This window comes from Rhipicephalus sanguineus, chromosome 3 (genome assembly GCF_013339695.2).
Source record: "Rhipicephalus sanguineus isolate Rsan-2018 chromosome 3, BIME_Rsan_1.4, whole genome shotgun sequence".
Lineage (NCBI taxonomy): Eukaryota > Metazoa > Arthropoda > Arachnida > Ixodida > Ixodidae > Rhipicephalus > Rhipicephalus sanguineus.
In genome coordinates, this window is record NC_051178.1 from 200,554,796 (window position 1) to 200,580,035 (window position 25,240).

The 25,240-nt window shown below is 46.3% G+C and overlaps 2 protein-coding genes across 3 annotated transcripts; one reads left to right on the plus strand and one right to left on the minus strand.

Moving 5' to 3' along the window:
- Nucleotides 1–2,462: 2,462 nt before the first annotated feature.
- Nucleotides 2,463–15,860, minus strand: LOC119388098 (peroxisomal membrane protein 11B). Of its 2 annotated transcripts, none has more exons than XM_037655729.2 (5): nucleotides 15,585–15,860; nucleotides 15,389–15,504; nucleotides 12,746–12,917; nucleotides 7,440–8,603; nucleotides 2,463–5,171 (listed from the first exon to the last, which is right to left on the minus strand). In XM_037655729.2, exons 1-4 carry the CDS (start codon nucleotides 15,668–15,670, stop codon nucleotides 8,261–8,263), a joined length of 717 nt encoding a protein of 238 aa, XP_037511657.1. In that variant the 5' UTR covers nucleotides 15,671–15,860; the 3' UTR covers nucleotides 2,463–5,171; nucleotides 7,440–8,260. The 2 variants fall into 2 exon arrangements, with proteins under 2 accessions (XP_037511657.1, XP_049269779.1); XM_049413822.1 differs by having other exon boundaries at nucleotides 15,604–15,849.
- A 5,520-nt stretch (nucleotides 15,861–21,380) lies between these two features.
- Nucleotides 21,381–22,193, plus strand: LOC119386249 (uncharacterized). Its single transcript, XM_037653578.1, has one exon. The coding sequence runs from the start codon at nucleotides 21,381–21,383 to the stop codon at nucleotides 22,191–22,193; it is 813 nt and encodes a 270-aa protein (XP_037509506.1).
- The last annotated feature ends 3,047 nt before the right edge of the window (nucleotides 22,194–25,240 follow it).

Below are 25,240 nucleotides of genomic sequence, written 5' to 3' on the forward strand. Positions count from 1 at the left end.
GCCGGAATTTCGTTTCCACGTGTTGAGATACGAACCCGCGACCTTGAAGCAGCTTTACAGCAACTAATTTCTCTAGCTAACTGTTGCTGCTCTACGAATATTATGATCATATTTGCAGCATACTAAATTTCACATGCGCGTTCATAAGGTGTTGATAGTCAGAGGCCCAGAGCACGCAAAAACTTATAATCAATTACATTTAGCAGCAATGTAAACAACAGACCATCTCAACGGAGAGGAGAAGCGCATAGCTTATGGACTGTGGCATGGGAGTGCAAGAGCTGATGCACGCTGGCGGCGCTGCCTCGGCAGTGCATTTTTTTTTTTTTTTTTGGGGGGGGGGGGGGGGAAGTGGTGGTGATGTAGAGTCACACATATTGCCACAACCGAGAGGGGATTATGGCGACACCCAGGCAGCGGTCCTTGAAAACCACTGGAGTAGTCGGGGGAGGGGTTTCAATACACCCCCCCCCCCCCAAAAAAAAAAAAAAAAAAATTCTGGCTACCATATGCCTTCCCAAATTATATGCATGTAACTGTTGCAATTGTTGTTCGAGATTTTTGCTGCTTTGTAAAATGTGAAAAAAAAAGGAAGTCACAGTCATTTTTTATTCTATCAGAAAATACACCTTCAAAGAATGGACTGTTGGGCGAGTTGGTATTCCATCATCAAGAAAACTGCGTGAAAAACGTGGACGAAGGGAAAGATGCGCTTGTGCCGTTCTTGTCTCCCTTCATCCACGTTTTTCGTGCAGTTTTCTTGATAACAGAAAATGCACATAACGTCAGGGAAGATGACTATGCTAGCTATGGAAACTGTATGATGACAGAATTTTGAAAAGTTGGCTGGGGACTAACACAAGTTTTAATGTCTTAACGCAAGTTCAAGGGGGAAAAAAAAAGTCACGCAGTAGCCGCATGCTGCACAGTAGTATATAGTGGCGGGAATGGCTGAAGATATGTGCACTGCATGTCACTGACTACATTTGAGCAAATTTCCATGCTCAAAAGTTGTATTAATACACACACTGAAAGTAAAGCAAATTTGTCACAGCATGTATAATGCCACTTAAATGGACAGATGAAGCGCAGCATCCCAGTCTGCATAAACTCTTAAATTTTGTGCATGAAAATCTGCAGAAGCTTTAAAAACATGCGAGAGCTGTGCCTTTTGTTCTAGCTTTGCACAACATTACATGAATCTCACAAACCAAAATAATTTTGCACTGTTATTACAAACAAATGTAATCTGCACCATCAGATGCTAACACAGGCTCACACCAGGGTTGTATCAGGTCTACATCCGCACTTTTGTGAGCCCGGTAGACTTCTTGCTGTTCCAAAAGCTCAAGAGAAACCGGAAAGGCCACCGTTTCGATGATGTTCCCGCCATCCAACAAGATGTTAGAGTCTCCGAGCGAGGTTGCAGCAGCTGATTTTCAGGGAGCTTTTGCAGCGTGAAAATTGCATTGTTAACGGTGTATCGACACCCATGAAATCTATTTTGAAGAATTTAAATAATATGCACCGATTGGATCAATAAATTCTTTTTACCAGACCCAGTCTTGTTAGTTTATGGACAGACCCTGTATTTTGTGCAGTATGCCCTCAATGTGAATGTAGCATACCATATCTTTCAGGAAACACTTCAGCATGAGACACAGTCCTTTTTGCAAACTAGTATTTATGGTAGCATAAATGAGACAATATGATTACCCCTAATAAGATGCAATGAAAATCAATAAATATTTAATGAAAAGTCACTATGTTCCAATTCAGTGCACATTAATGATGAAATACAAGGATGTTCCACACTGCTTTGCAGCAATTTGCATATGCGCGGCCTTCAATAAGTGCGGTGCCAAAGCACCTTGTTGTAAGCTGGCAGACCCAGAAATTGTGGCGTTTTGCGAAATGTGTATAATTAAAAAGTAATACAGGGAAATTTTGGAAGAAACAGTTTAACCAGTTTTAAAAATTTTTTATGCACTTGTTAATGTCTACTGGCTTGAATTTTTTGCCAAATGTATATAAGTACAAAGTCATTTGGGAAAATCCTGAAAGAAAAATTTTAACCAGTTTTAAAATTTGCATGCACTTATAATGTCTACTGGCTTGGATAGAGCATTGCTGAAGAAATAGTCAGGTTATCTCTTTTGGGCACTTTTTTAAAAAAGTATTTTTTAAAAAAGGGCCTGCATTTTTTAACATCCACTTGCTAGTGCCAAAGTCGCATGCAACCTCTTAACCTTGACATACAATAACACTACATTATTATAGCTAAGACCCACTGTCATAATGTCAACAGTCTAAAAATGCCAGTGTTTAAAGGTCAGTTTTCATTGAAAGGCACAATGTCTCGCATTCTCAAGCACTCGTACATTTCAAATTTTTTATCCTCAACACATGCCAAATATTTAATTGCAGCGGTTTGAGCATAATGAGACGAGTGAACAAATACATGCAATATTGAGGTATTTTTATTGACTATTTTCGTTTGAGCTGGCTACATTTCTGGCACATTTTGAACCTGAATGCACATATGAAGTTTCTAGAACACATGACGCTATTCACAGAAAACAACAACAAAAATTACGCTATGTTATTGCTGATCTTCACTGCAACAAACCACTGGGATCACAAGTGGCTTCAATGACTGGCACGAAAGAATGTCCTGTGCTCCCAACTATTGGTATCACAATCTGCCACCAAGTAGTGCTTCATTTCAAGTGACATATGCTAGACCTAGTGCGTTTCATCGCCAGTAATGAGAAAGTAACTAGGGTACCCATGCTGAACAGTGCAAAAATGTGTAAGCAATGTCTTAGCAGCCTGACAAAGAGCACATTTCAGCTGGCCACTTTTCTATATTTTTTAAGTCTGGAAAGGTGTCAGTCCAAACAAGCACTGTGAAACATCATGTGACTGAACACATCACAGAAAATACTTATTCACAACACTCACTCCACAGCAGACTGTTTTACATAAGTGTCACTTACGCTTTCTTATGCTCAAATCCCACATAGCACAGGAAACAGTCTAGGTTTCACTTTCTTTAATCTATTGCACCAGTTGGGGGCGTCAGCAACTCGCAGTCAGCTTGATCACAAAATGGCAAAGAAGCTAAGTGGCTACACCCCTGTGCTTCATCAAAATGCTCTGTAGGAGAGCAAAAAGCAGAGTTTTACGTTCAGCTGCTCACACGAGTGTTGTGCATCTGCACGCTAGTGTTCCCATTGAGCGGCTGAGTACATATTCTTAAATTACACTGGCCTCAGCTGAGTGAGCCACGACTGCTGAGCTAAAACACTTTAGTTATGAAGTCATATTGATAGCAAGGTCACACACCCTTTCTTCATTGCAAGTTTTAAAGCTTTCTTGAAGCTCCCTGAATTGCAGACAAACGAAATCTCGCTGTATCTTATTCAGTCCTCGGGTGTTCCTATTACAGTCGTTAATCAACACAAAAACATATAATGATTAGAAACAGAGAGAAAGAGGATTTTTTGCAAAAAGGTCAGCCTGAGGTAAAAGTTTCGCTGGCCTACTGCTCTGTACTGGGTAAGGGGAGGAAAAAGAATGATGGACGATGATAACATCAGCAGGTGCATATATACAAGTCCGTCATGCAGTCACAACTCTAAAGCAGTAGGTCAATGGCTTGAAGAAAAGCTACAGCCACTCGCTTGGTCAAGCGACCAGTAAAATTGGATATAATAGTATATGTATATAAAGAGAGAGAAGAGCAAATGAAAGACAGGAAAGTTGACCGGATGATGTCTGCTGTTTGCGAGTGTACCTGCCACCAGTGTCTCTCTATGCACAGTGGAAGGTTTGTACAGGTATGCCAAAGTCAGTATTTCAAACGGAGCAAACTTTTAACATTTGCATACATTCTGGCACTTGAAGCCATACTCGGCAAAGAACGGTTTTAAAAAATCATTCCTGTGCAATCATGTGGAAAACCTATCCAACCCTAAGCAAATGTGTGGAAAGCTGAAGGCACAGTGTTACAGCACGCTGATCTGCTTTCTTTGCGCACATGTTTAAAAACAGTCCTTCAGAAACTGTACATTGAAGTACAAAGTGTTGAAGTTTTGTCCACTTCCATAGTTTCCATTGAGCTATCCAACGTTCAAGTTAGAATAGAGTATTCTACACTCAATCTCAGTATTGAGCGATGCATAAAATTACAATGACTCATTAATACACACTGCAAAACACGGTCAGCATTTTCTTTGTGCATGAATAATTTTTCTGCCATTCTCAGTTCCAGTATTGCTTCACTCCTCTGCCCAGGCCAATACCCTGAAAATAAATTTTAATAGCAAATTCTCGTACCATATAGTCACCCACAGCAAAGTTTCAGTGATGGTTGTCTCTCCAACCAAACGCAAGAACTGTCTGCGCTGCAGCCCTCTGTACTGTGTTCTCAGGTTTCCCTATTTTCTATTACATTAACTTTTCTTTTCTCAATTCCCAATGCATACAACATGTCACACACCTCGGAACAAAGGCAGCACATAGGCCCAGTGTTTAAACAGATAAAAATGCTGTCACTATTTTTTGCATGGGTAGCAGAACGGCTAACTGTACATACCAGTTATCTCTTGCTTGGCATATTTTAGTATTTTACTTCAAGCAAAGGCTCTAGAACTGAAGAGACAATCATTCTGTGCTTTGCTATTGAAAGTCAACGTGGGCAAAGGATTACCAAGTCTGAGATTTTCCTCAAAGCTACGGATGACAGTAGCAACACAAAGCCATTATTTCTACTTCCACAACTAGATGCATGGAAATTTTAATGCACGAGACATATGATCACGCATTTGCTTAATAAATCATAAGTTGTTATACAGATTACTGCATGTGTGCAGCTTCTTTATGTGCTCTATTGCAGTTTGTTATGCTTTTCCGGTAAGCACTGGCTGTTTGCCAAAATATTTGCCAAGAGAGCATGAAATGATACGGTGTACTACAGATGTTTCATGGTCAAGATGAAGATAGAACACAATTTGTTAGATTACACCTCAGAAAGAAGGCATCTTGTTGTACACATTGCAGGAGTTGGTGCTTTGATGCAATGGTAGATCGAGCACACCATCAGAAACATGCAGTAGGCAGTTATTCTTGTGCCTGTTTGGTGTCTTGTGTGTATGTATATTAGAGCACTGCACGGGCCCGGGCCGGCCCGAAAGCCCGGGCCGGGTAAGGGGTTGTTGGATCAGGCCCGGGCCGGGCTCGGGCCCATGATCTTCAGGCTCGGGTCGGGCTCGGGCCCGAGTCAGGCCCGTATTAGGCCCGGGTCACATACGTATATGTATAATTGCGTGTGTACGTTGTGTGGCATTGTTTTTGTTGTTTTGTGGGGTTTAACTTCCCGAAGCGACCCAGGCTATATGAGACGCCGTCTTTGAGGGCTCCGGGTAATTTAAACAACCTGGAGTGCATTGGCGTGCACAGAAATTGCACAGTACAAGACGTCTACAATTTTGCTCAATCGGTATGCTACACGAGATTTCAAGAAACGCCTAATATAAGTTTCCGCCATTATAGTGAGTGAAAGACGTTCTTGGGTACCGTGTAAGGAAAGCAACGGTAAACTGCCTAGATTAGTGTATATAAGATGTGCGCGTTCGTATCTAGGGAAACATTTCGAGTATGCAGCTAAGCTCGCATGCCCGTGGACTGGCCAACGCGACTTGTGAGTCATTAAGATCTCAGGAGCTGTTTTTCGTGCATTTTGAGTGCAAGATGCGGAGCGACTCTTATCACAGGGCAAACGCCGCTGTTGATTTTGCCATTACTAGTGGTGAGGCGCCAGACCATAGAGATACTCTTTTCCCCAAGTGTGGCTCACAACTGGAGTGATCAGGCTAGAGAAGCGATCCGGGAGTCTGGGAGTAACCAACACGCAGACTGATTAGTTTTATTTAAAGCACCCTTTATTCAACACACCGTTACTGTACACACGTCTGACACGAGGACGGTGGCTCGCTCGTTAAAGGCCAACTCCGGCGATTTTTTGGCCATGTCAAAGTAATGGTGCTTTTATGTTCCTGAGACGCTCCTGTTACGGGCCCGATAGCAGAAATACTCGGCAAATTGGAGAATAATTTTAAATAAGCAAAAAAACGCAACACCGAAACCGAAACCCAATCGAGTGTACTGTCTACGTATGACGTAGACGTTGTTACGAACGAACCGGAAGTCGTGCAAGGCATGCCGGTCACGCCGGCGCGGAGTATGAAAACTGTGACAGCCAGGACGACCAGCGAAGCGCCGGCCAAACCAACGCTGTCTGTCGCCTTGTGCACAGCAGACGCTCGCTGTAGCGGCCTAAACGCCGAAGTTAGCGGTGCCCTCGGCTGCGTCACTTCCGCCACCTTGCCAACACTGACGTCACAGACGCAATGTTGCCAATAATTGTGGGAAGCCAGGAGGGCGTTTGCAGGCAATCTTTAAAATTCATTTGCAAACAATCTGCGCATGTCTCAAGCCTGTATATAATTTGGCACAAATGACGGAAACGTGCAAAGGAACGTACCCAGCGAATTTCACTGAGATCCATCGACCTCGAAAAATCGCCGGAGTTAGCCTTTAACGGGTGTGCCTTGCTTTGACAGATCTATGGCCCTGCGGTGGCGGTGACTCGAGGAAGAAGGGTGGGACAAAGAACCTTGTTGTTTTGAGCACGAAAACGTAGTGTAGATTGGGTGCAGTTGCCTGCCGAGGAGTCGACATGACAGCTTTAATTTATGTAACGCTGCCCAGCCTGGTGTAATCCTCCCAGAAGCAGCTAGAGCACGTTTTTTTTTCATTGCATTGTGCAATAGATGAAGTTTGCAGGAGACTTGCTTCTCTTACTCAACAGCCCTAGCTCGTATGCAGTTGATGTAGACTCAACCTAAAAATGTCTGCCATGCTTTTTTTTCTCCAATTTATACAGGTATTATATTCTGTAGTTGTTCTTTGAAATGCAAAAATGAGATGGCGTTGTTAGCACTGCGTGCGTACATGAAAGTGCCAGCTATGACTCCAATTATATTTTATATTGCCCTGCAATCATTTCGCAAGAGTGTTACGCGCGTAATTCACTGAAAGTATACACAGTACCAGTGCAAGTCGTGACAGTGAAAGTAAGAAGTTCCTAAAACACTCTCTAGAAAATATATTTTGTGCGGCAGGTATCTTCACAATAACCGAATGTTGGACAGTGCCTCCTTTATGCTCAAGGCATAACTAGCTGAAACGGGCCGGGCCGGGCCGGGCCGGGCCGGGCCGGGCCGGGCCCAAACCTTTCGGGCCCGGGCCGGGTACGGGCCACATTTAAGAACACCGGGCCGGGCTCGGGCGGGCCGGAGCATGGCATTTTCGGGCCGGGCCGGGCCCGGGCCGGAAAAATCGGCCCGTGCAGTGCTCTAATGTATATCGTGCACCACGTCTACAATGGCAAAAACTTCTACGTCTAAACCCACTCTTGATTAAAGTGGTAAGTTGGGCATGTTGGTACCTTTTTTTTCAAAATACTGCTACGCAATAAATGAACAAGAATGAAACGAGAAGAAATGAGATGTCCTTGTCGTCTCATTCCGACCTTGTCTGTTTATTGTGCTGCAGTATTTAAAAAAAAACAGACCTACTCTTGATCGTAAAGCAGAGAAAGAAATGTAATTCAAGGATGACACTGCAAATATGTCGTAACTTTATATAGATAAAAAATTGTATCTAGAACTCAGTAATGCCAGTAGTTATGGTATGCCTGTGTGACCTTTGAGTATGTAATCAAAAAGCGCATACTTGTGCATGTAGAGATTTCACATCTTTAGTCACTTTTTTTTAACAACAGCGCATCCTTAATAACAACGCAAACACGATGTGCCCTTATGGCTAATGACACAACATAATGGAGGAATTCATATTGATAATGTTAGCAAACATAAATCTCATCTGACAGTGTTAGCAGTGAAAGTTAATCTCATTTGATAGTGCTAGCAAATGAGCTCCTAAGACAACATTAATGATTGTGTACTTCAATGGAAGCTGGTGAAGCTGCCATTTTCACACTGCTATGTAGTTCTGAAGATAATACCACAATGGAGGAGCTTCCATTTGGCATTCACAGTACTGCAAATGACAATGGCGAGTGATGTCCCAAAGCTCAACATTTTCAGAAGATGTTCCGCTAAGTGAAACACAACCACTATTTACTTACATCTGCAGGAGTGAATACCTGTCACAAACACACACACACACACACTCACGCTGGGCTGAGCGAGAATGTCGAGTCCAGCATGGGCAAAATAGCAGCTGCACTGGAAATAACACCCAACAGCCCGATCGTCCCCGGTTCAAGTTTGGCATGGCCCAATGCTGTGTAAGGTATCCACAGGTCTGCGATGTTCTTGACCAGGTCAAGTAGAAGTGCCTTGTGGTAGCTCGCCGATACCAACAGCATGCGAAGCGAGGTCCTCAGGTTGCCCCCCTTGGACGGTGCAGCCAACAGCAAAGGCAGTATCTGGTACAGCTCAGTTAGATCGCGTATCAGTGCGGCCACAATGGCCAGCAGCCAAAACTTATTGCTTGTGCGGCTCCAGGCGTCCCTGCACGAGAACAGGAGACAGCTTGAAATTCTACATTTCGTAGAGAACAGTCTGGACATGAAGAGGCACACTGCAGTAGAATGCAAAAATGAAAGCTGACCAAAACTGCAGATTTAATGGCATTTCGTCTTCCGATACAGAAACCTCACTTACACTGAAATCACCGTTAAACACCACAGTGTAATCCTTTCCATATTGCAGCTAAAGTAAAAATTTAACCAATTTCCAAGATTTCTAGAAGCGTGTTGTCATGATCACTACTCTAAGCATTAGCGATAGGTGGGCACAGTTATAACAATAGTATGCAGATACCACAAAAATTCCATTTTTATAACTGGGTTCATGGAAAAAAACAAAATGGAGCAGCAATGCTGTTGGAGTTCTATAATGTTGAGGCTGCTAGTGCCTGTTTCCTTCTCCATCTGGCTGTGGATTGTGGTGGCTCGTTTAACTCCACAAGTGGCCCTTTGTTAGTTTGTGACGTGGACACACAGTTTTCCTTCCATACTCCATTGACTATAACAGCCAATCTGCCCTCAACAAGTGGCGGCGATGGCATTTCGTTCTTCAAAATAAGGAAGTCACGAGCAATCTCGGTTCACGCAGCCTTTGTGTACACCACAGGTTACCTCCAAGATAAAGCGTGTGGCCTATGTATGCGCTGTCCTCCTGCACAGCTAGCATGGCTGCACTTGGTGTGGAAGAATAGATAATGCGGTAACAGACATGTCATTCAGGTAACACCAACGAAGTAATGAAAGATGCAAGTAGTACTAGTATTTCTGAATGACAAGAACACTCTTCAAGTGCCGTAGCACCAGAAACAATGCATGCACACTCTATGCAAAAAGCTAATAGTTGGTTGCTTATGATGGCAGAAGAGGCACATATTTTTTGGTGTGTGGTGGTTCAAGCAGGCAATACTGGCATCAAAGCGATTCCGCATAACCTGGAAAATGCACAAACAGGCGGTCACGTTTTTGGAAGGTCTGGACGTCATTTAGCAATGTACCAGCCTAATAAAGTTAAGCCGACAAAAAATGACACACAGGAAAGCATAGGAGGCACTATTTGTAGTGTTTAACAGAAGCGCAGTAATTATGACATAAAGGGAGCTCAATAAAGTGGATAAAAGGCAGCTTGCTGTCAGTGGTGTCTGAACCCACAATGAACCATGCATCCAATGCCTACCAATAGAGCTACGGAAGCAGCGATTCCTTCCATTGCGTATTTTTGTACATGTATTCCTGGGAGTGTTAACCAAAGTCATTAATAGACCTGGGCGTGAATATAGGACATTCTTTGTTGTCAGCTGGTGTTACATAGCATATGGCCTTCTGACAAGCCGGCAGATGACCTAAAGTTCGGGTGGTCCCTTACGCAGTTGCCTAAGATAACTCGAAGGAGAAAACTATCTTGTTCTTTTCGGTCTATAGTACTGATATCACCCCCGCCTCCCCACCCAGCCCTCAAGGAGGAAAGCATTCTGCACCAGAGCTGCACTGCCTCTGGAATCAGCCCACCTTTTACCAAGCAACGATGTCGTGTGTAAGTCATCAGATGACACCATATTGTCCCAAATTTTGCTTGTATGTTACATGAAGACAACGTCACAGGGTACAATCATTGATGATCTTATGCGACATTGAGGTCATGCGACTTTTCGTACACTAATGGACCCACATTCATTCACTTGAGCATCACATGACTTTTGATGAGCTTCTATTATACTTAGTTTTTTTCTCATCACTCGTGTTAAAACCGCCGCTGACAAGGTCTCACGAAGTATCGCCAGGTCTCACCAAATATCGCAAAGCCTGTTCACTGATGAAACATAAGCCTTAAAGGGGTACTGACACCTTTTTTCGAAGGTGAGTTTACTCTGCCATACAAATCTCCTGTATGCAGAGACGGTTCTGAGCAAGTGTGAAGCTCAGCAAATGCTGATAAGATATTTTATTTCAATAAAAATAAAATATCAACACTAGCTTGATGTCAGGCTAATTACTAATGGCTAATTCTGGTGACTTCACGCAGCAGTCTGGCTAGCTTCCAAAACTTCCAAGATGGCCAAAACTTCCAAGATGACCGCTTGTGCGTCACCAAAACATTCAAAATGGCTGCTTGTGCATCACCAACGGAGCCACGGTGCGGAGCAGCCGTGGAAACGTCACTTATGTTGTGCGAGCACATGACGAGAAGCTCATACGTTGTTGTGATGTCAGGGTACAGTAGGAACTGAAACTAGTTTTTAAAAACATACTGCAATTAGTTTTTCAGGGTGCACTTGTGCTTAGCACTACCTTTTCTAGGCTCTTGAGGGCTTGGCCTTTCATTAGACGCAAAAAAAACGATAACTGAAAATTTTCGTGCCATTACCCCTATAGTAAACCCTCCCATGCTACCTAAAGGTACTGAATCTGCTGGGACGATCGTATAAAATTTTGATTAATCATTGGAAGTTGTAAGGTGCCATCTAGGGAGTGTTTTTACCGAAACAAATTTTCAAAATGGTTCATTATTTGTCATGTTAGGAGGAAATTGAACTGTTCATTACAGTGCCAATTGGAGGCAAGCTTGCACTCTCCCTCTTTGCTCCAGCTAGCACCCACATGTGGTGAAGCTTCCTTCTACACACGAATGTGATGGAGAACAGAGAGCATATCGTAGAAATGCACACCCCACTAACTTTTTCAAATATCTTCATATTTTGCTTGCCCTTGCAGTGGCGGCATTGCACGCTTTACACCAGATGAAAAAATGAAGGCACATATTATGGTCAGTGGCGTTCCGCAGCTGATCCACAACTTCAAACAGTTTGTGGAAGTTTTGAGGAGTGCCTGTGACGTAGGCATGTGTGTGTGTGTTACCTTTCACTTCTCTAGAAGCACTGCTTCTGCGAATAAAAGGGCACCATGGCCTTCTCTTTTAAACTTCGGTTGTTCTCACACCGTGCAGGTGTTTCACAGCCTGAGTCACTTTGGGACGTTAAAACCCGTAAACCAACCATAATTTGCAGACACGATCATCACTGAGTGATCTACGTGCCATGCTTGTTTGTTTGCAATGCCCAAACCTTTCGAAGGGCCCTTCGCTGACCAATAAGCCCAACTTCCCATCTTTCAAAAAATTTTATGCATGCAGATGTAACCTAAAATTGAATACTGCAGGTGAATCTTGTAAATTTTGACTGAATTACAAATATATTCTGTTTTTTTTTCAGTGAGCATGTGATCAGCATAGTTCGATACATGTGTCTACAAGAAATTAAAATGCTGTCACAGACCACAAGCGCACTTTTCCCAATTGCTTTTCCACAAGAGAGCTTGGCATTTCAAGTGGAATAACAAAATTATTTTTCTTTACAAACCTGGGTTATTGTTGTTTAAAATTACACCATTTCCCGCTAAAGGGAACCATGAGGCGATGCGAAGCCGGAGAACTTGCACGATTGCGTTCCGTTGGCGTTCTTTGGGCATGCTACCGACCTCGCGTCGTGGAACGCGAAGAGGAACGCTACGCGCGTCTTGTCTTCCCTCTAGCCTGGCCGTTAATTCTCACAGGGCGAGTGGAGAACGCAGTCGGCAGGCGTGCGAGAGGGAGGCAGCGTAGGAGAGAGAGGGGGAGGGGACGGGCATGCGCTGGTGCTCATCGCGGCGTTGCGCAGGAGAGAATTTCGGCATGTCTAGCCCGCGTTTCAGAGGAAGAGTGGAAACGGGGAGGGGAGAGGGGAGAAGGGAAGTGGAGAGGGGGAAATGGGAGAGTGGAAGTGGAGAGGGGGAGAGGGGAAGTGGAGAGGGTGAGTGGAGAGGGTGAGTGGAGAGGGTATGCGCATGTGCAGTAAGGGTGGTCACGCTGCACACCACCACCACCACCACCACCGGATTGAACTCCGCCATAAGATACTTCGCATCTACAAACTGCCATAACATTGGTTACCTGTCATCGTGACTGTTGGTGATTCACACTGCTGTCTTGTTCAGTGCATAGTTAACTCAGAAAGAGGACTTAAAAATGTCTGTTCATACTTTTAGGATGTCGTGGTATACACAGAATGTCATCACTTCTCATGATACGTGCAGATGCGACATGTCCTCGCAAGAGACATAAGTGTCAATTTATTTCTGCTGCAGGAATCTTACCGCTGCAATGTCAACAAGCCAACCTGGTGAAGCCAAACCAGGTTGTCCGTCAGAATGTAAAAAGCATTGCCGATGCGGGCCATGGTCAGGCTGAGACGCAGCGACACATCCGGAAGGTTGATTGTGCGGGTTGCACCATGAAGGGCATCCAAAAAGCGCCCAAGCCGCAGCACTGAGAAACACAAAAAAACATGCACGTGGTTAATCATGGCAAGCGAAAAGTAGCAGGCACTAAAGCAGAATACCACAGCACAATGTCTCTGGCCAAAAAGAATGCAGGAATTTGATGCCTCTACTAAACTAACATAATGACATTCAGCCACTCTAACTCATAGAAATAAATAAAGGCTTACATTTTTGTGCTGCTCTGTAATACCTTGACCCTCCTCTACATTTATCATAGTTAAAACTTGATAAATCTATAGATAAACTCATCACTACAAGCAGAGCACAGTTACACTACCTTGCAACAACGAACACATTGGCATATGGTGAGATGCTATCAGGCAAACAACAGATGCCCGATGTCATTATGTATTGCCTCATGTTAATGCAGCTGAAGCTAGAATGGTTTCTCTGTACAACAGCACGTTCTTTCCCCCTTACGCTGAAATGGTATTTACCTTGTACCTAAATGAACCTGTTGCACTTAGCAGTAGTGTTTTCTTACAACAAAGCTTCCTTTCTATCTCAACCGACCGGTTCATGATGATGTGTATGTGCGTCAACTGCAAGCTCCAGTAAACCGGATTATTCGTTAATACTGTAATGGCTGACATAGAAAGTAGCGCCAGTGAATACATCTTCGTAATGCACATAAAAATACTGGTGGAACGCTCAGTCATTGGAATGAAATTGAACAAAAAGCAATTCGTTTTATAGCCATGGATAACTAATACTATACTACATATTGCAGCCACATGGCAACAGCAGCTGACATTCGACAATAACTGGCCATCACAATTCTACAGGGGCACAGCCAAGGAGTGACACACTAGGTTCTTGATCCCTTCATTGCTCTTGTCCACCACAGCATAGCTAGCATAGAATGACGCAAGAACACATTTTCTTGCTTAGGCCCCACTGTACAGTCGGCCACAACCGGCCTACAAAGTTCAGCATTTGAAGGCGGGAATTCGCTTTGCTACGGTGCTTTTCTTCAACGATAAAAAAGTTGTCACCAAAATGCTGGACCAGGGAGTGCCACAAAAAATTGCTGGAGCTGTTCATGGTGCCATACATGTGACTACTTTTGAATCTACAAATTGTTCAATGCAGATAAAATTGCCCTGGAAAAAATTCCTGGCTTTGCCACTGTAAGCCAATTTCACCCATCACTGGCCAATGCTAGCTGACATTAGCCAGTGCTAGTGGTATATGTGAATAAGTACAATAACTGAACTCAATCAGAAATACTCATCATACACCATGACAGCATCTGGGTGAAAGAGGCCCATGAAGACACTGTCTTCAAAAATTTTTACAGCAAACCTGTATATGTCATGTTGGCTCATGAGCATACCATAAAGAGCCCCAACCTCTTAATGAATCAACATAATGTATAGAACAGCTTCTTCTATTTGTTTAATTCTCTTCAATTCAGCAGTTCTCCATGTACAACTAAGTGTGAGCCCATTCTTGTCCAATTGTTGAGAACCTGTTTATGTGCCACTTTAACAAAAGGAGCATAGAATTCTTAAGTGTAGCTATATGTCTCTTGTACTTATACGTGCATATGGTACCTGTCATAACCATTCTTCCCTTGACTACAATCATACGTCCCCTTTGTCCTCATGACATTGTGAATTTACCCGATTTGGTGCTGGTGCAAAGGGTAACATGGTTAGCCCCATGTTACCCTTTGCAGTAGCCTTGTTTGGATAGAATTATTCCTGCAGAACACAGTATCTCTACTTATCCAGGGCAACACTGGAATAGGCAGTACAGCTCACCTACAACTGGGTGAGACAGCCTGTATATTCTACAAAGATGTGAAGTCACAACTCAGTAAATTGTAGAGCAAACAAAATTTCTACAGAACATTCCCCTGTTCTTTGGAAGCTTCTTTTCACGAGTAGAACTGACGGGGGAAGGGCCTTCCTGCAAGTGTGCTCTTGATTGAGTGTGCAGAGGTGCCCTTGATTTAATTCATTAAACCAAGCATTTGAAACACACTGTCGTAATGCGTGCGCTTCACCATAAAGTGCCAGCACGAAACCAATATTGTCTCCTTGCAAAGCACAAATAGCAGCTGTAGGCAAGCTTGCAATCCGTGGAGCCAAACCGTGTCAAGACTTCTCGCTTCAAGTGTTTGCAAACCTCTGAAGTCAAGGTCTTTCATATTGGACCGGAGAGATCGGACTTGCGATGACGCAACAAACAGGTGATGCGCGTAACAGTGGAACCCGAAACAGCCGAAGGTCACTATCACCTCTGGCGCTCTTTTTCCGCGTACTCAAGTAGGCACGCTGTCTTGCGCATACTGCCTATGAACTACATTTACACTGTCATCAAAAGTGATGTTGCGAAATGATTATCCCATCCGATCATTTCATTACCGTCCCGCGAGGGCTGCCAATGCCATAGCAATGTCAGCGAATCTTACGTTTATAATTAGCCATAATGTGGCAAAAGAAAACTCACGCCTTCGCCCCGAGCTGAACGTCACCTCCAGGTTCTGAAGGCGGGCCACGGTGTCCCTACGGCTTGACGTTTTCTGCATCCAGTACCACAAGAAGCGACTACTGTACTGCAGGAGCCTGGAATAAGAGCAGCGAATGCAATGGGCTCGATCACATCGACAAATCTGCGCGAAATGTTCAACAGCGTCATTCCTTACCGAAACAGTTTGTCTCTACCGGCTGTCTGTGCGTTGAACTTCGATATCTCTGCCAGGAGATCCCGTATCTTTGCGTTTTTGTCCATGGCTGTCGCTTGAGCAGGAAAAACAGCACGGAGCGCGTCGTGCGACGGTACTGCTACAACCTACTGATTTAGCGCTTTCCTCGTTTTGTATAGACACTTCATTAAAGAGCTCTATCTTCCCGGAAACACACACAGAGTTTACGTACAGTACTCCTACCACCAATGCATTGCTTCAACTGGCGTAGTGAACCAGTGAACTACGCCAGAAAACCGAGAGAACGTCAATGTGACCAAACAGAAAGTGGAATCAAGCACTCGAAACTTGCTTCAACACCCAAAAGCCGGAAAAGCCTTAGGCAACCTCAAACTATTTAATTCTTTTGTAAATAACATATTAATATTCAACATTAGGAACACAAAATGTTATTTTAGAATGTACGCTCATGTGTAGTTACGGTGTCAGATGGTACTATAAAATAGTCAACTAGTGCTGCCAGCATTTTCAAACACATTGTTGCAAGTGATTGCAGCCCTGTTAGCGGATGGTGCTACGTGCTGCGCTGGCTGCGCGCGTGTTTCCACGGCAACAACGAAGTTCAAATAATCGCGTTCTCTGAACTAACTCGCTCTGCGAAGTACTGCGTTAGAGGAACGTCGAAGTTCTTGATATGCTTGAGCTAGAAATTTACTTTTATACGAGAGTGCGCTGACTAAAATGAGCTATTCAGTTTCTCCAGATACACTGGTCGTTCTCCAGAACTTTCACGAAAGGGTGAAAAACAGACTTCTACGATTGCGGGAACAGGAGGAATGGAGGCGTTACTGCGTCCAGCACAATATCGTGGAGAAACCTCGGTGCAAACAAGGTGGTACGGCCGGACCGACGACGGCACAGCGACGGGCTGCAGCTCACGCTACACCTCGAAGAGTACCGATTCGAAAAGTTTCCGCATCTTCACCCGCCTACTGCTTGCGGAGCTTGTCGGACCAACTAGCTGTCTATTACCGCGAGCTAGAGCGGCTTCAGAGCGATTCTGACGCCTGTGTGGCCCGCTTGAAATCTCCGGAGACGCAAACGGGTCGCGCAAACGACGTGCTGACTGTGTGCGCGCAAACGCAGACTGTTTCGACTGCGGTAGCTCCCGAATGCGCTTCGGAGAATCATCATCGAGACAGGTTCCGGATAATGCTGAATCCGGAGCCGAATGAACGGTTTTGTGTCGTCAGGAAAGAGAGAGTGTTCAGGCCATTGGAAGACATTCGTCGACGTGTGACATGGGCAGGCCCAGTCGTCGAGAGTAGGAAAGTGGACCGTCGCGTTTCCTGCGTCGCGCACGGAAACGGACACGATGCGGAGGTGATTCGTGTCAAACTTACCACGTCACTTGATGTGCCCGAGAGTTTAATCGCAGAACTGGAATTGTACAGGAAACAGTTCGAAAGACGGGCGACTTGGAAGTCGCATCTTGAACTCGACGCGACGCGCGATCCGTGGTCGGTAATTGACAGTATTACGAGTGACATTTTGGGTGAAGTCCTGAGTGGTGTTCTTGAAGAAGTCGAGTGCGTGTTCAGCGGCATTATTGACGAGCTTTTGGATCAGGAATTGGTAGAGCAAGTAAATGGTTAGCTCACTGCTGGCACTTTCCTAGGTTTTAATCACTTTTACATGACTGTAACAAAAAACGCAAATGAGATCATTTTTTTTAGCTTTTTATAACAGCACTAGTTCACTTCAAGAACTAAAGGTGTTTGATAAAACAACTGCCGAAGTTATTTAGCAAACTAAGTGCTTCATGAATACGAACCACGTGGCATGAGGTAGTTCTTAATGCACATTAGGACTTGTCATGACGCAGCTGTCATTCTCACCATGCAAGGTGGGCATATGTGGCAGTGTGTGTCACTGATGCAGTCTGGTATTCTATCACAATACATAGGCAGATCACTGCAACATTCACTTGTTTGCTCATAGACGATTCGTAGAACTTATGGTACTAAATTAATAGCTTTTTAACATATTTGCACGGTATAAAAAAAATTGCTGACCAAACAACAAAACGGTTTGTTGGACCTGTGCTTACTTACACAGTCAAGATTGTTCCATATAAATATGTTTGTCTTATATATTCGACAAGCCAGACATCTGATGATTTTATTGGTACGCTAGAATACTCTTATGTTGCTACAGTGAGCTGAAGTTACATAATGTGTTCTCCTTGCCGTTGTATGTGTTGCCTGCTAAAGTCGACTTTTGATGATTAATTCTTAGCTTTGGTGTTTGGCAGTTCGTGAGGTAGAACAAAACTTTGCTGATAGTTGACCAAATGCCCTCACTTTCCACATGGGCATGAGGCAGCTGTTTAATGCACTTGCTGATGAGGGGGCCTCTTGACAGTCATGGGAGCTTGTACACTTATCAATGATAAGACCTGTAGTTACCCATACACCGTGAGGGTCACTGACGTACAACTACAAGCACCTACAGTGTCGTCACTAAGTGCCCAGCATGCAATGAATCGCAGCCCAACTCCTGCACCTGCTGCCTCAGTACATACATCCCGTATTAGAGGGCCATGGATAATGCCAAATGGTCAGGTGCTGCAAAGTGCACATCCTAAGGAACACTACTACAGTAAAGTACACTTCTACGGAGGCACATATGGAAAACACAGGTGGTCATACTGAAAATTGGCAGCGCAAACAAACGGGACACAGAAGAGGAACACAAACAGGTTTGTGTTCCTCTTCTGTGTCCCGTTTGTTTGCGCTGCCAATTTTCAGTATGAACCTATACCAACTTGCCCGCCTTTCAACACAGGTGGTCAGCCAGCCCTTGGGTACACAACAGCATGCAGGCAAGCATACTTTGCGCTACTCTCTACATGGTGATTGCCTCACATCATACAAACACAGCAGGTCATCAAGCGTTGAACCTTGGTAGGCAGTGTCCTGTGTCAGTACCAACGCTTGCATGAAGTTTCAATAGCCTTGAATACATTTTACTAGCAGGAGATGAAAAAATTTTGAACACGAGGTGTGGCTGGAGCAATCATTTCGATAAGCAATCTTGTCTTCTTCAAGGCAGTTGCAGCCTTGAAGAAGACAAGACCACTTGTCAAAAGGTTGGCTCCAGCGATACCCCATGTTCAAGAATTTTTCATCTCTCCAAGCTTCCATCTTCCCCTGAACATTTGCCTTATTTACCAGCAAGAATAAGACAGGGAGAAAGAAATACGCCCATAGGACGCTCGCTGTTGCTACCTTACTTTCGCTGGTAAAATGGATTCAAGTCAAAACCAACTAGTCCAACTTTCAGCACTAACACTTTATAGTCAGTCACTCGATGTTGACTCTCACACAGCAGGATTTCATTTGACATAGAACCAAGTGCAAAAATCCAACACCAATGTCTTGTACAGGGGGCACACGTACAGTCGCGCTCAATATGACTTGCAACACGGGAGCGCATGGACTCACGAGTTTAAAAATGGCGCATGGCTACAACTTTCCTGAATTTCCACAAATGAATTATATTTTATTACTTGGGATCAGGGGCGTAGCCAGAAATTTTTTTCGGGGGGGGTTCAACCATACTTATGTATGTTTGCGTGTGCGTTTGTATGTGTGCGTGCCTATATACGCAAGCAAAACTGAAAAATTTCGGGGGGGGGGGCGGTTTGAACCCCCCAACCCCCCCCCCCCCCCCCCCCTTGCCTACGCCCCTGCTTGGGATTATTCCCAAGTTAGATGAAGAGTGTTTACTTGTGTAAATAAGGAATAGTGGAAGCCATGGGTGATATTAAAGCTTGTGAGGCCACGCGCTCCCATGTTGCAAGTCATATTGAGCGCGACTATACCACATCTTATAGGAGACATTGTACCTTACACTTGTGGTAAATGCAGCGCCTTTGGTATTATGCTCTGCTGTCCTAGCTACACAGCATGAGGGGTATTGTCTTGTCACTTCTTTATGAGTGAAGGTGACTGTTGTTCAATTATTAGAGAGAGCATCAGCTAATAGAAGTGTGGCACTTCTCAAGGAAGACACCGATTTCAAGGCATTGTTATAGCTGTGCTTCCAGATTTGCTTTTTTAAGGATTCCTATGAAACTAAATGTAGGGCAGCACCTTCTAGCTATCGACTGTAGGTCAATGCAGTGCTAGTGTGGGTTTTGGGAGCCTTCCATCATCACTGAAAAAAAGGGTCACAGTACAGGGCATTGCTCCGTTTCCTATCTTTGAACGATGTGAAACGTTATTGACAGGTTCTTCACACGTTCTGAATATTATGTGATAGCGTAAAAGAGCTCGTTTCGCAGAAATTCTGGTGTTGGTGTCAGTGTCGTTGGTTGTGAGCAAAAAATCAAGAAAGATGCAAATAATAAAAAACTTCGGTTTGAGTGAGGATCAAACCCAGGCCTTCTGCGTGGCAAGCAGGTGTTCTACCACAGAGCCATGCCATTGCTTGAAACTACCTTGGAAAAAATATTATATGAATGTCATGTAGTGGGAAGAGTCTCCTTAACGCATGTAATATTGCGTGGCAGAAGCGTAGAATCGCGCCAGGCGCTAGTACATTACATGCATGATCTTGTTCTTGTTCACCTTCAATTGTGGCTCACACCCACTGTGGGGGATTGGCCAAGAATTGCGTGGTTTTATAAAATATTATATTACTTTAGAAGGGAGGTTACAGAATAGAAACATTACATGCATGAGCGTTGGCAGGAATTTTTTTTTTAGGGAGGAGGGGGGGGGCGCCGTTCGTGGGGCAGGTGCTGATCAAGTGCCCCTGCCGACACCCATGCGCTCATGCACCGCGTCGTTTCCAACTGTGGTATTGGCGGACGCGCTCATCTCGAAGACATTGGCAAATGGACGCCTTAGCTGAGCCGCCGAAGACATACCTTCGTTCACGCGCCGCTGCGTTTTCTCGGTCGTTACTCTCATCCTTCGCTTTCCTCCTCGCGCTTTCGCTGTGCCTTCCTACACTCTTCTCCTTTCGCTTTCTTCGCTGTCACGGTCATTCATTCTCCGCGTTAGCTTTCGGTCATCCTACCCTGTACCAATCGTTAGCTTGGTCACGCCGGCGACACGAAACGCGACAACGGGCACATCGTTATCCTTCAGCATCAGCGGGCGCTCAAGAGCTGCGCTCTAATAGAGCCTTCATTTAACAAACGTACCGCAACGGCACCTAATAATAATAATAATAATAATAATAATAATAATAATAATAATAATAATAATAATAATAATAATAATAATAATTTTTATTTGCACAACAATGTGAGCCCTCCGGTGACGTGCGAGGCTAGACAGAAAGGAAAGACCCTTACGCGCGTGCATCTGCTAGCCCGTCACCGAAAGGCAAAAAAGTGAGAGAAATAAAAGGGGGGGGGGGGAGGGGCAGAGGGTGAGGTCATCACGAGTAGCTGGACAAATGGCGACTGTACAGAGAGCAAGTCCATAGATTCAAAGTTAGCGGTACACCTACTCACAGCTACACTTTCCGGACGCATCAGTCTATTTCAAGCGCCTCACGAGATAACTTATTTGTAAAAACGCTTCATCTTCTCTTTCATAACAAATAAACCTGCCCCGGGATCGTGGCCACCCGCTCGCATGGACGCGCGCCACGTGCACGAGCGCCTTTCGAACGCGGGTCGCGAGGACAACGCACGAGGAAGAAACAACGCGAAGGAGCTGGGCATTCCATTCCTGACCGCTACGGGTTCAGCCTGCACTGGCGTTCTCTCGGCTACCAATGCAGCAGTCGGCCTCGGAGTCGATGGCGCTCTTCGAGAACGTTGACATGGGCGAGCCCGCGCCGCCCAGCGCCGGACCTCAGCCGAACGAGGCCAGCCGCGGACAGGAGCGACACGTCAGCAAGGTCGAGCGGAAGAGGAGAGGTCACGGCAACCGCACCGCCACCCACGAGGACAGTGACGCCGACGTCGTGGACGGTGCAGGTGCTGCGACGATTGGAAGCAACGTCAGCACCGGTAGACGCAGCAGTACCAGCAGCGGCGGCAGCACGTCGACGTCGGGGCCAATCGAGACGGCGGCGATCAACGTGTCGTGCCGACTTTGCCACGAAGAAGCCGGCGGTGGCCTGGACGAGCCGCTGTTCCGATGCCCGTGCCGGTGCGCGGACGCGTTCGTGCACCGGTCGTGCCTGGAGGAACTGCTCTATCTGCCAGGCCCCGAGGGCGGGCCCGCCGCGTGCTCCACGTGCGGCGCGCACTACCCGTTGCGGCGCCGTACTAAGCCGCTGTGGCGCTGGTTTTGGGAGGACGAGACGCGTGAGGACGCCACGCTGTTCTTGGCCAACCTCATCTTCAGCGTGGGCAACGTCGGAGTGCTCACCATGGCCTGGCTGTACGCGCTCTTCGAGTACCACCCAGAGTCGCGGCTGTCGCAGGCTTCGCTCGCCTCGGCCCTGTTCGTGCTCTCCGTCCTCTGGGTGGCCTTTGGGTGCGTCCGCTTCTGCGTGCTCTCCGTCTCGCTCGTCCAGTGGAGGCGAGCTAACACCACCCTGCAGGCGCTGTTCGCGGACAAAAGCGTCGCGCAGGCCTAACGCAAGGCACACGTCTACGTTGGAACTTAGGTGTGTCTCCGGGAGTTTAATAGGGAGAAAAGGAAGGGGTGTGCCGCCTTGATTTGGGCGTGCCTACATACCTGTGTGCATGTTGGAACTGGCGGACATAAAATAAAGGGTCAGTGTTTCTTGGCACTTCTTGATTCACTTGCGACACAGTAAAGCGACAGCGTTAGTGAGCCCGTGTCTCGGAAAATCCGGTGTCGTCGGTGTCAAGTATTCTGCCACAGCGACGCCTGTGCTTGAAGCTACTTCGGTAAAAAACGATATACAGGCGTCATATGTCGAGTGAGGTGTTACGTTAGCAAATGTAAAACTGCGTGGCAGAATGCGTTGAATTGCACCAAAAATCAACATATGAATTGTGTTATGAGAGTGCATAGGAGTGCGCAGGGTTCTCCGAAAGAAAAAGCTTCGCAGTGTATGCGGAAATGAAAATTAAGCAATGACGTGCTGCTCACAACGGCCTGCCTTTGGTCCTTGGCTTCCCGAGGTAAAAGTGGGAAGTAAACCATCCTTGGAATGCGACATCATAGGCCCTCGGCCGGCCGCCATTATTGTCAGTAACCTGCATGGCCGTAACCATTCGCATTAAACGATTACGGGACAGGTCCGACAAAGATATAGGGCTGACTTGGCGCTCCGCTCAGATCACGGGGGAGGCGTCTCCTCCCCCTCCCCACATGCGCCATATACGCACACACATGTGTTGAAGAGTCGCACATGTGTTATATAACCAGTTGTTTACAGTTGCGTAACGATGCCAACAGCAACGTGGACATTAACACCAGACGCGATAAGCTGATAGGTAGTGCTTATATTTGTCGGTTATGATGGAGAGCGCACGCACGTTTGACGAACCCGTGTGCATGTGTGGAAGGGGTTCTTGGCAGTTCTCGCGTAGATGGCGGCGAGCGCAATCTTTGCTATTAGGGAGTTTTCGAATAGGGGCCCCAAAACCCTTTGCGTGTGCTCGCTATGGGTCAAGAAGGAGCTAAGAGTTTTCGAATAGGGTCTGCGGCGCTTTGGACACTCCCTCTATTCTAGGTCACTCTAGTCTTGGCCAAGAGCCGTCGCTTCGTTGGGTGTGGCAGTGCCGTCATGTTCGTTTGACGCAAAGCTTTTGAGGCAGGCTTTGGGGCTCCCGCTGAATTCGAGAAATAGAGTCCCCAACGCAAAACCCAAACACTGTTTGGGTCTCGCGCATGCGCAGTGGCCTCGACGCTTTTTTCTTTGGGGCCCCTATTCGAAAACTCACAATTGTGACGGATGTGCGCAACGCCGACCTCGCCAATTCTACGTTGAAGTTGCGCATCGCCGTGTTCTTATATGGGCCCACGCCGCCGCACCTGCCATGAAGCCGCTTGCGGTGGACGACACATTGGAATCCCGTGATTGCAGTGGGCTCATCGCTCCAGGTTTCGGGAAGTACTAACGCACCAATTTCTGTGAGCAGAGCGCCTATTTCGAGGTCGTGCACGTGCGCGTGCACAGACGTTGAGAGCGGCGAGCGTAAAGTGTTGTGGTTGTGGTTGTGGCACCGAATGAAGGTGGTAGCCAGGTCCAAGACGTTGCCTAGAGGCCTGTTCGCTAGCCGGGTTATGTTGTCCACAGACTGTGTCGAGAGAGCCGGCGACATGTCGGAACCTGCAATCACCTTTTGCGTTGGTGAGGTATAGGCCGTCGAGTCTGGATGCCCTTGAAAGTACTACGTAGACCAACTTCAGTGGATGGCGGTTATCGTATCCGAAGACTACCTGGGCTTATGTGGCCCTTTGTGACGTATATGTAGCTATGGCGTTTGCCTGCTCAAGAGGACACTGTGCCCTCTTACACGAGATATTTTTCTGGCGTATGTTGTGGTTGGGGTGGTTCGCAATCCTACGGGCCCGCACTCATTTCAATTCTGTTGAGGGTGTGCGGTAGTGATGTGCATCGTCCTGCCTGTGACGACAATGCCTACCGTGGACGTTGGAAATTCAAGCCACCGTCGCAAGATGTTGCCGTGTATCGTCACGCTCGATGTACCCCAACGTGCTCATGTTTCCATTAACGAGGCCGTCGCTTACGTCGATGTTGGCCGTGATCATCTACGGCTTGCCGATTCTCAGGTAAATTGAGGCTAGAGCACTGCAAGGGCCATAATCCTCGGTTTGGTCCCGGGCCGGGCCCAGCACTCATTGAAGTTTACCCGCTCGAACCCGGCCCGGTGACCGAAAAGCGAGACCCGGGCCCAGCCCGAACCCGAGAAAAAAAATTGGACCATGTCCCCGAAGGGAACCCTGATGGGATGCGAAGCAGCAGCGTTGCGCACGGGTGGCATCACGGGTTGAACGGCGCTAACGCGGGTGCTGCGGTGAGCGCTGGAAGATTCGTTTGAAGCGAAACTCGGTGTTGCGTTTACTGGTGTAAACGTTTGTTTGAAACGCAGACACGGGAGGCGAGCGGGTGTTGGAGCCGGCAGCTGCGGGCGCTCCGGCGGGTGAGGGAGAGAGTGACGTACGCGCGCACCTGCGAGGGAAGCGTGCGAGGGGAGCGTGACGTCAACGCCCAGCTGCAGTGTGACCTACTTGGCACCGCTCCAAGACCTGCGCCGAGGGATGCGCGTTGCCTCGCGTTTGTGCGGACGGAGGGACAGCGTTACACAGGCTAGTCAAAGAGCTGCTTCGCATCTAAAATTTTCACTTACCCGGCCCTGCCTGGCCCGACAGGGGACCGAGCCAATAATATAGGTGATGTTGCCGGAACATGGAATCGACAGCAAGGCGTTTTAAATTGCAAATATCTTACGTTTTGTTGGCGCGTTCTTGTACCAGAGGGTCTCATTGTGGTAACGGTTCACCAGACATACTGGGTACAATGAACGGTTATTCGGCAGCGGTATACTGTGCCTATTTTTTCTGCAGATACAATTGGAATAATCAAGAGCGTTTGGTAGCAGATATTGCAACAAGAAAATTGATTTGCAGCATGAGTTAAGTTTCAACAGGGAACGCAATAAGAACAGAAAGACAGAGAACAAAACG

Excerpts from the sequence above, each read along its gene's own strand:
- LOC119388098 (XM_037655729.2), bottom strand. The coding sequence starts at position 15,670 with ATGGACAAAAACGCAAAGATACGGGATCTCCTGGCAGAGATATCGAAG. Across the intron at positions 15,505-15,584 it reads GGTAGAGACAAACTGTTTCG|GCTCCTGCAGTACAGTAGTC; the intron begins GTAAGGAATGAC and ends CTCTTATTCCAG. Across the intron at positions 12,918-15,388 it reads GTTCAGCTCGGGGCGAAGGC|TGCTGCGGCTTGGGCGCTTT; the intron begins GTGAGTTTTCTT and ends TGTGTTTCTCAG.
- LOC119386249 (XM_037653578.1), top strand. The coding sequence starts at position 21,381 with ATGCAGCAGTCGGCCTCGGAGTCGATGGCGCTCTTCGAGAACGTTGAC.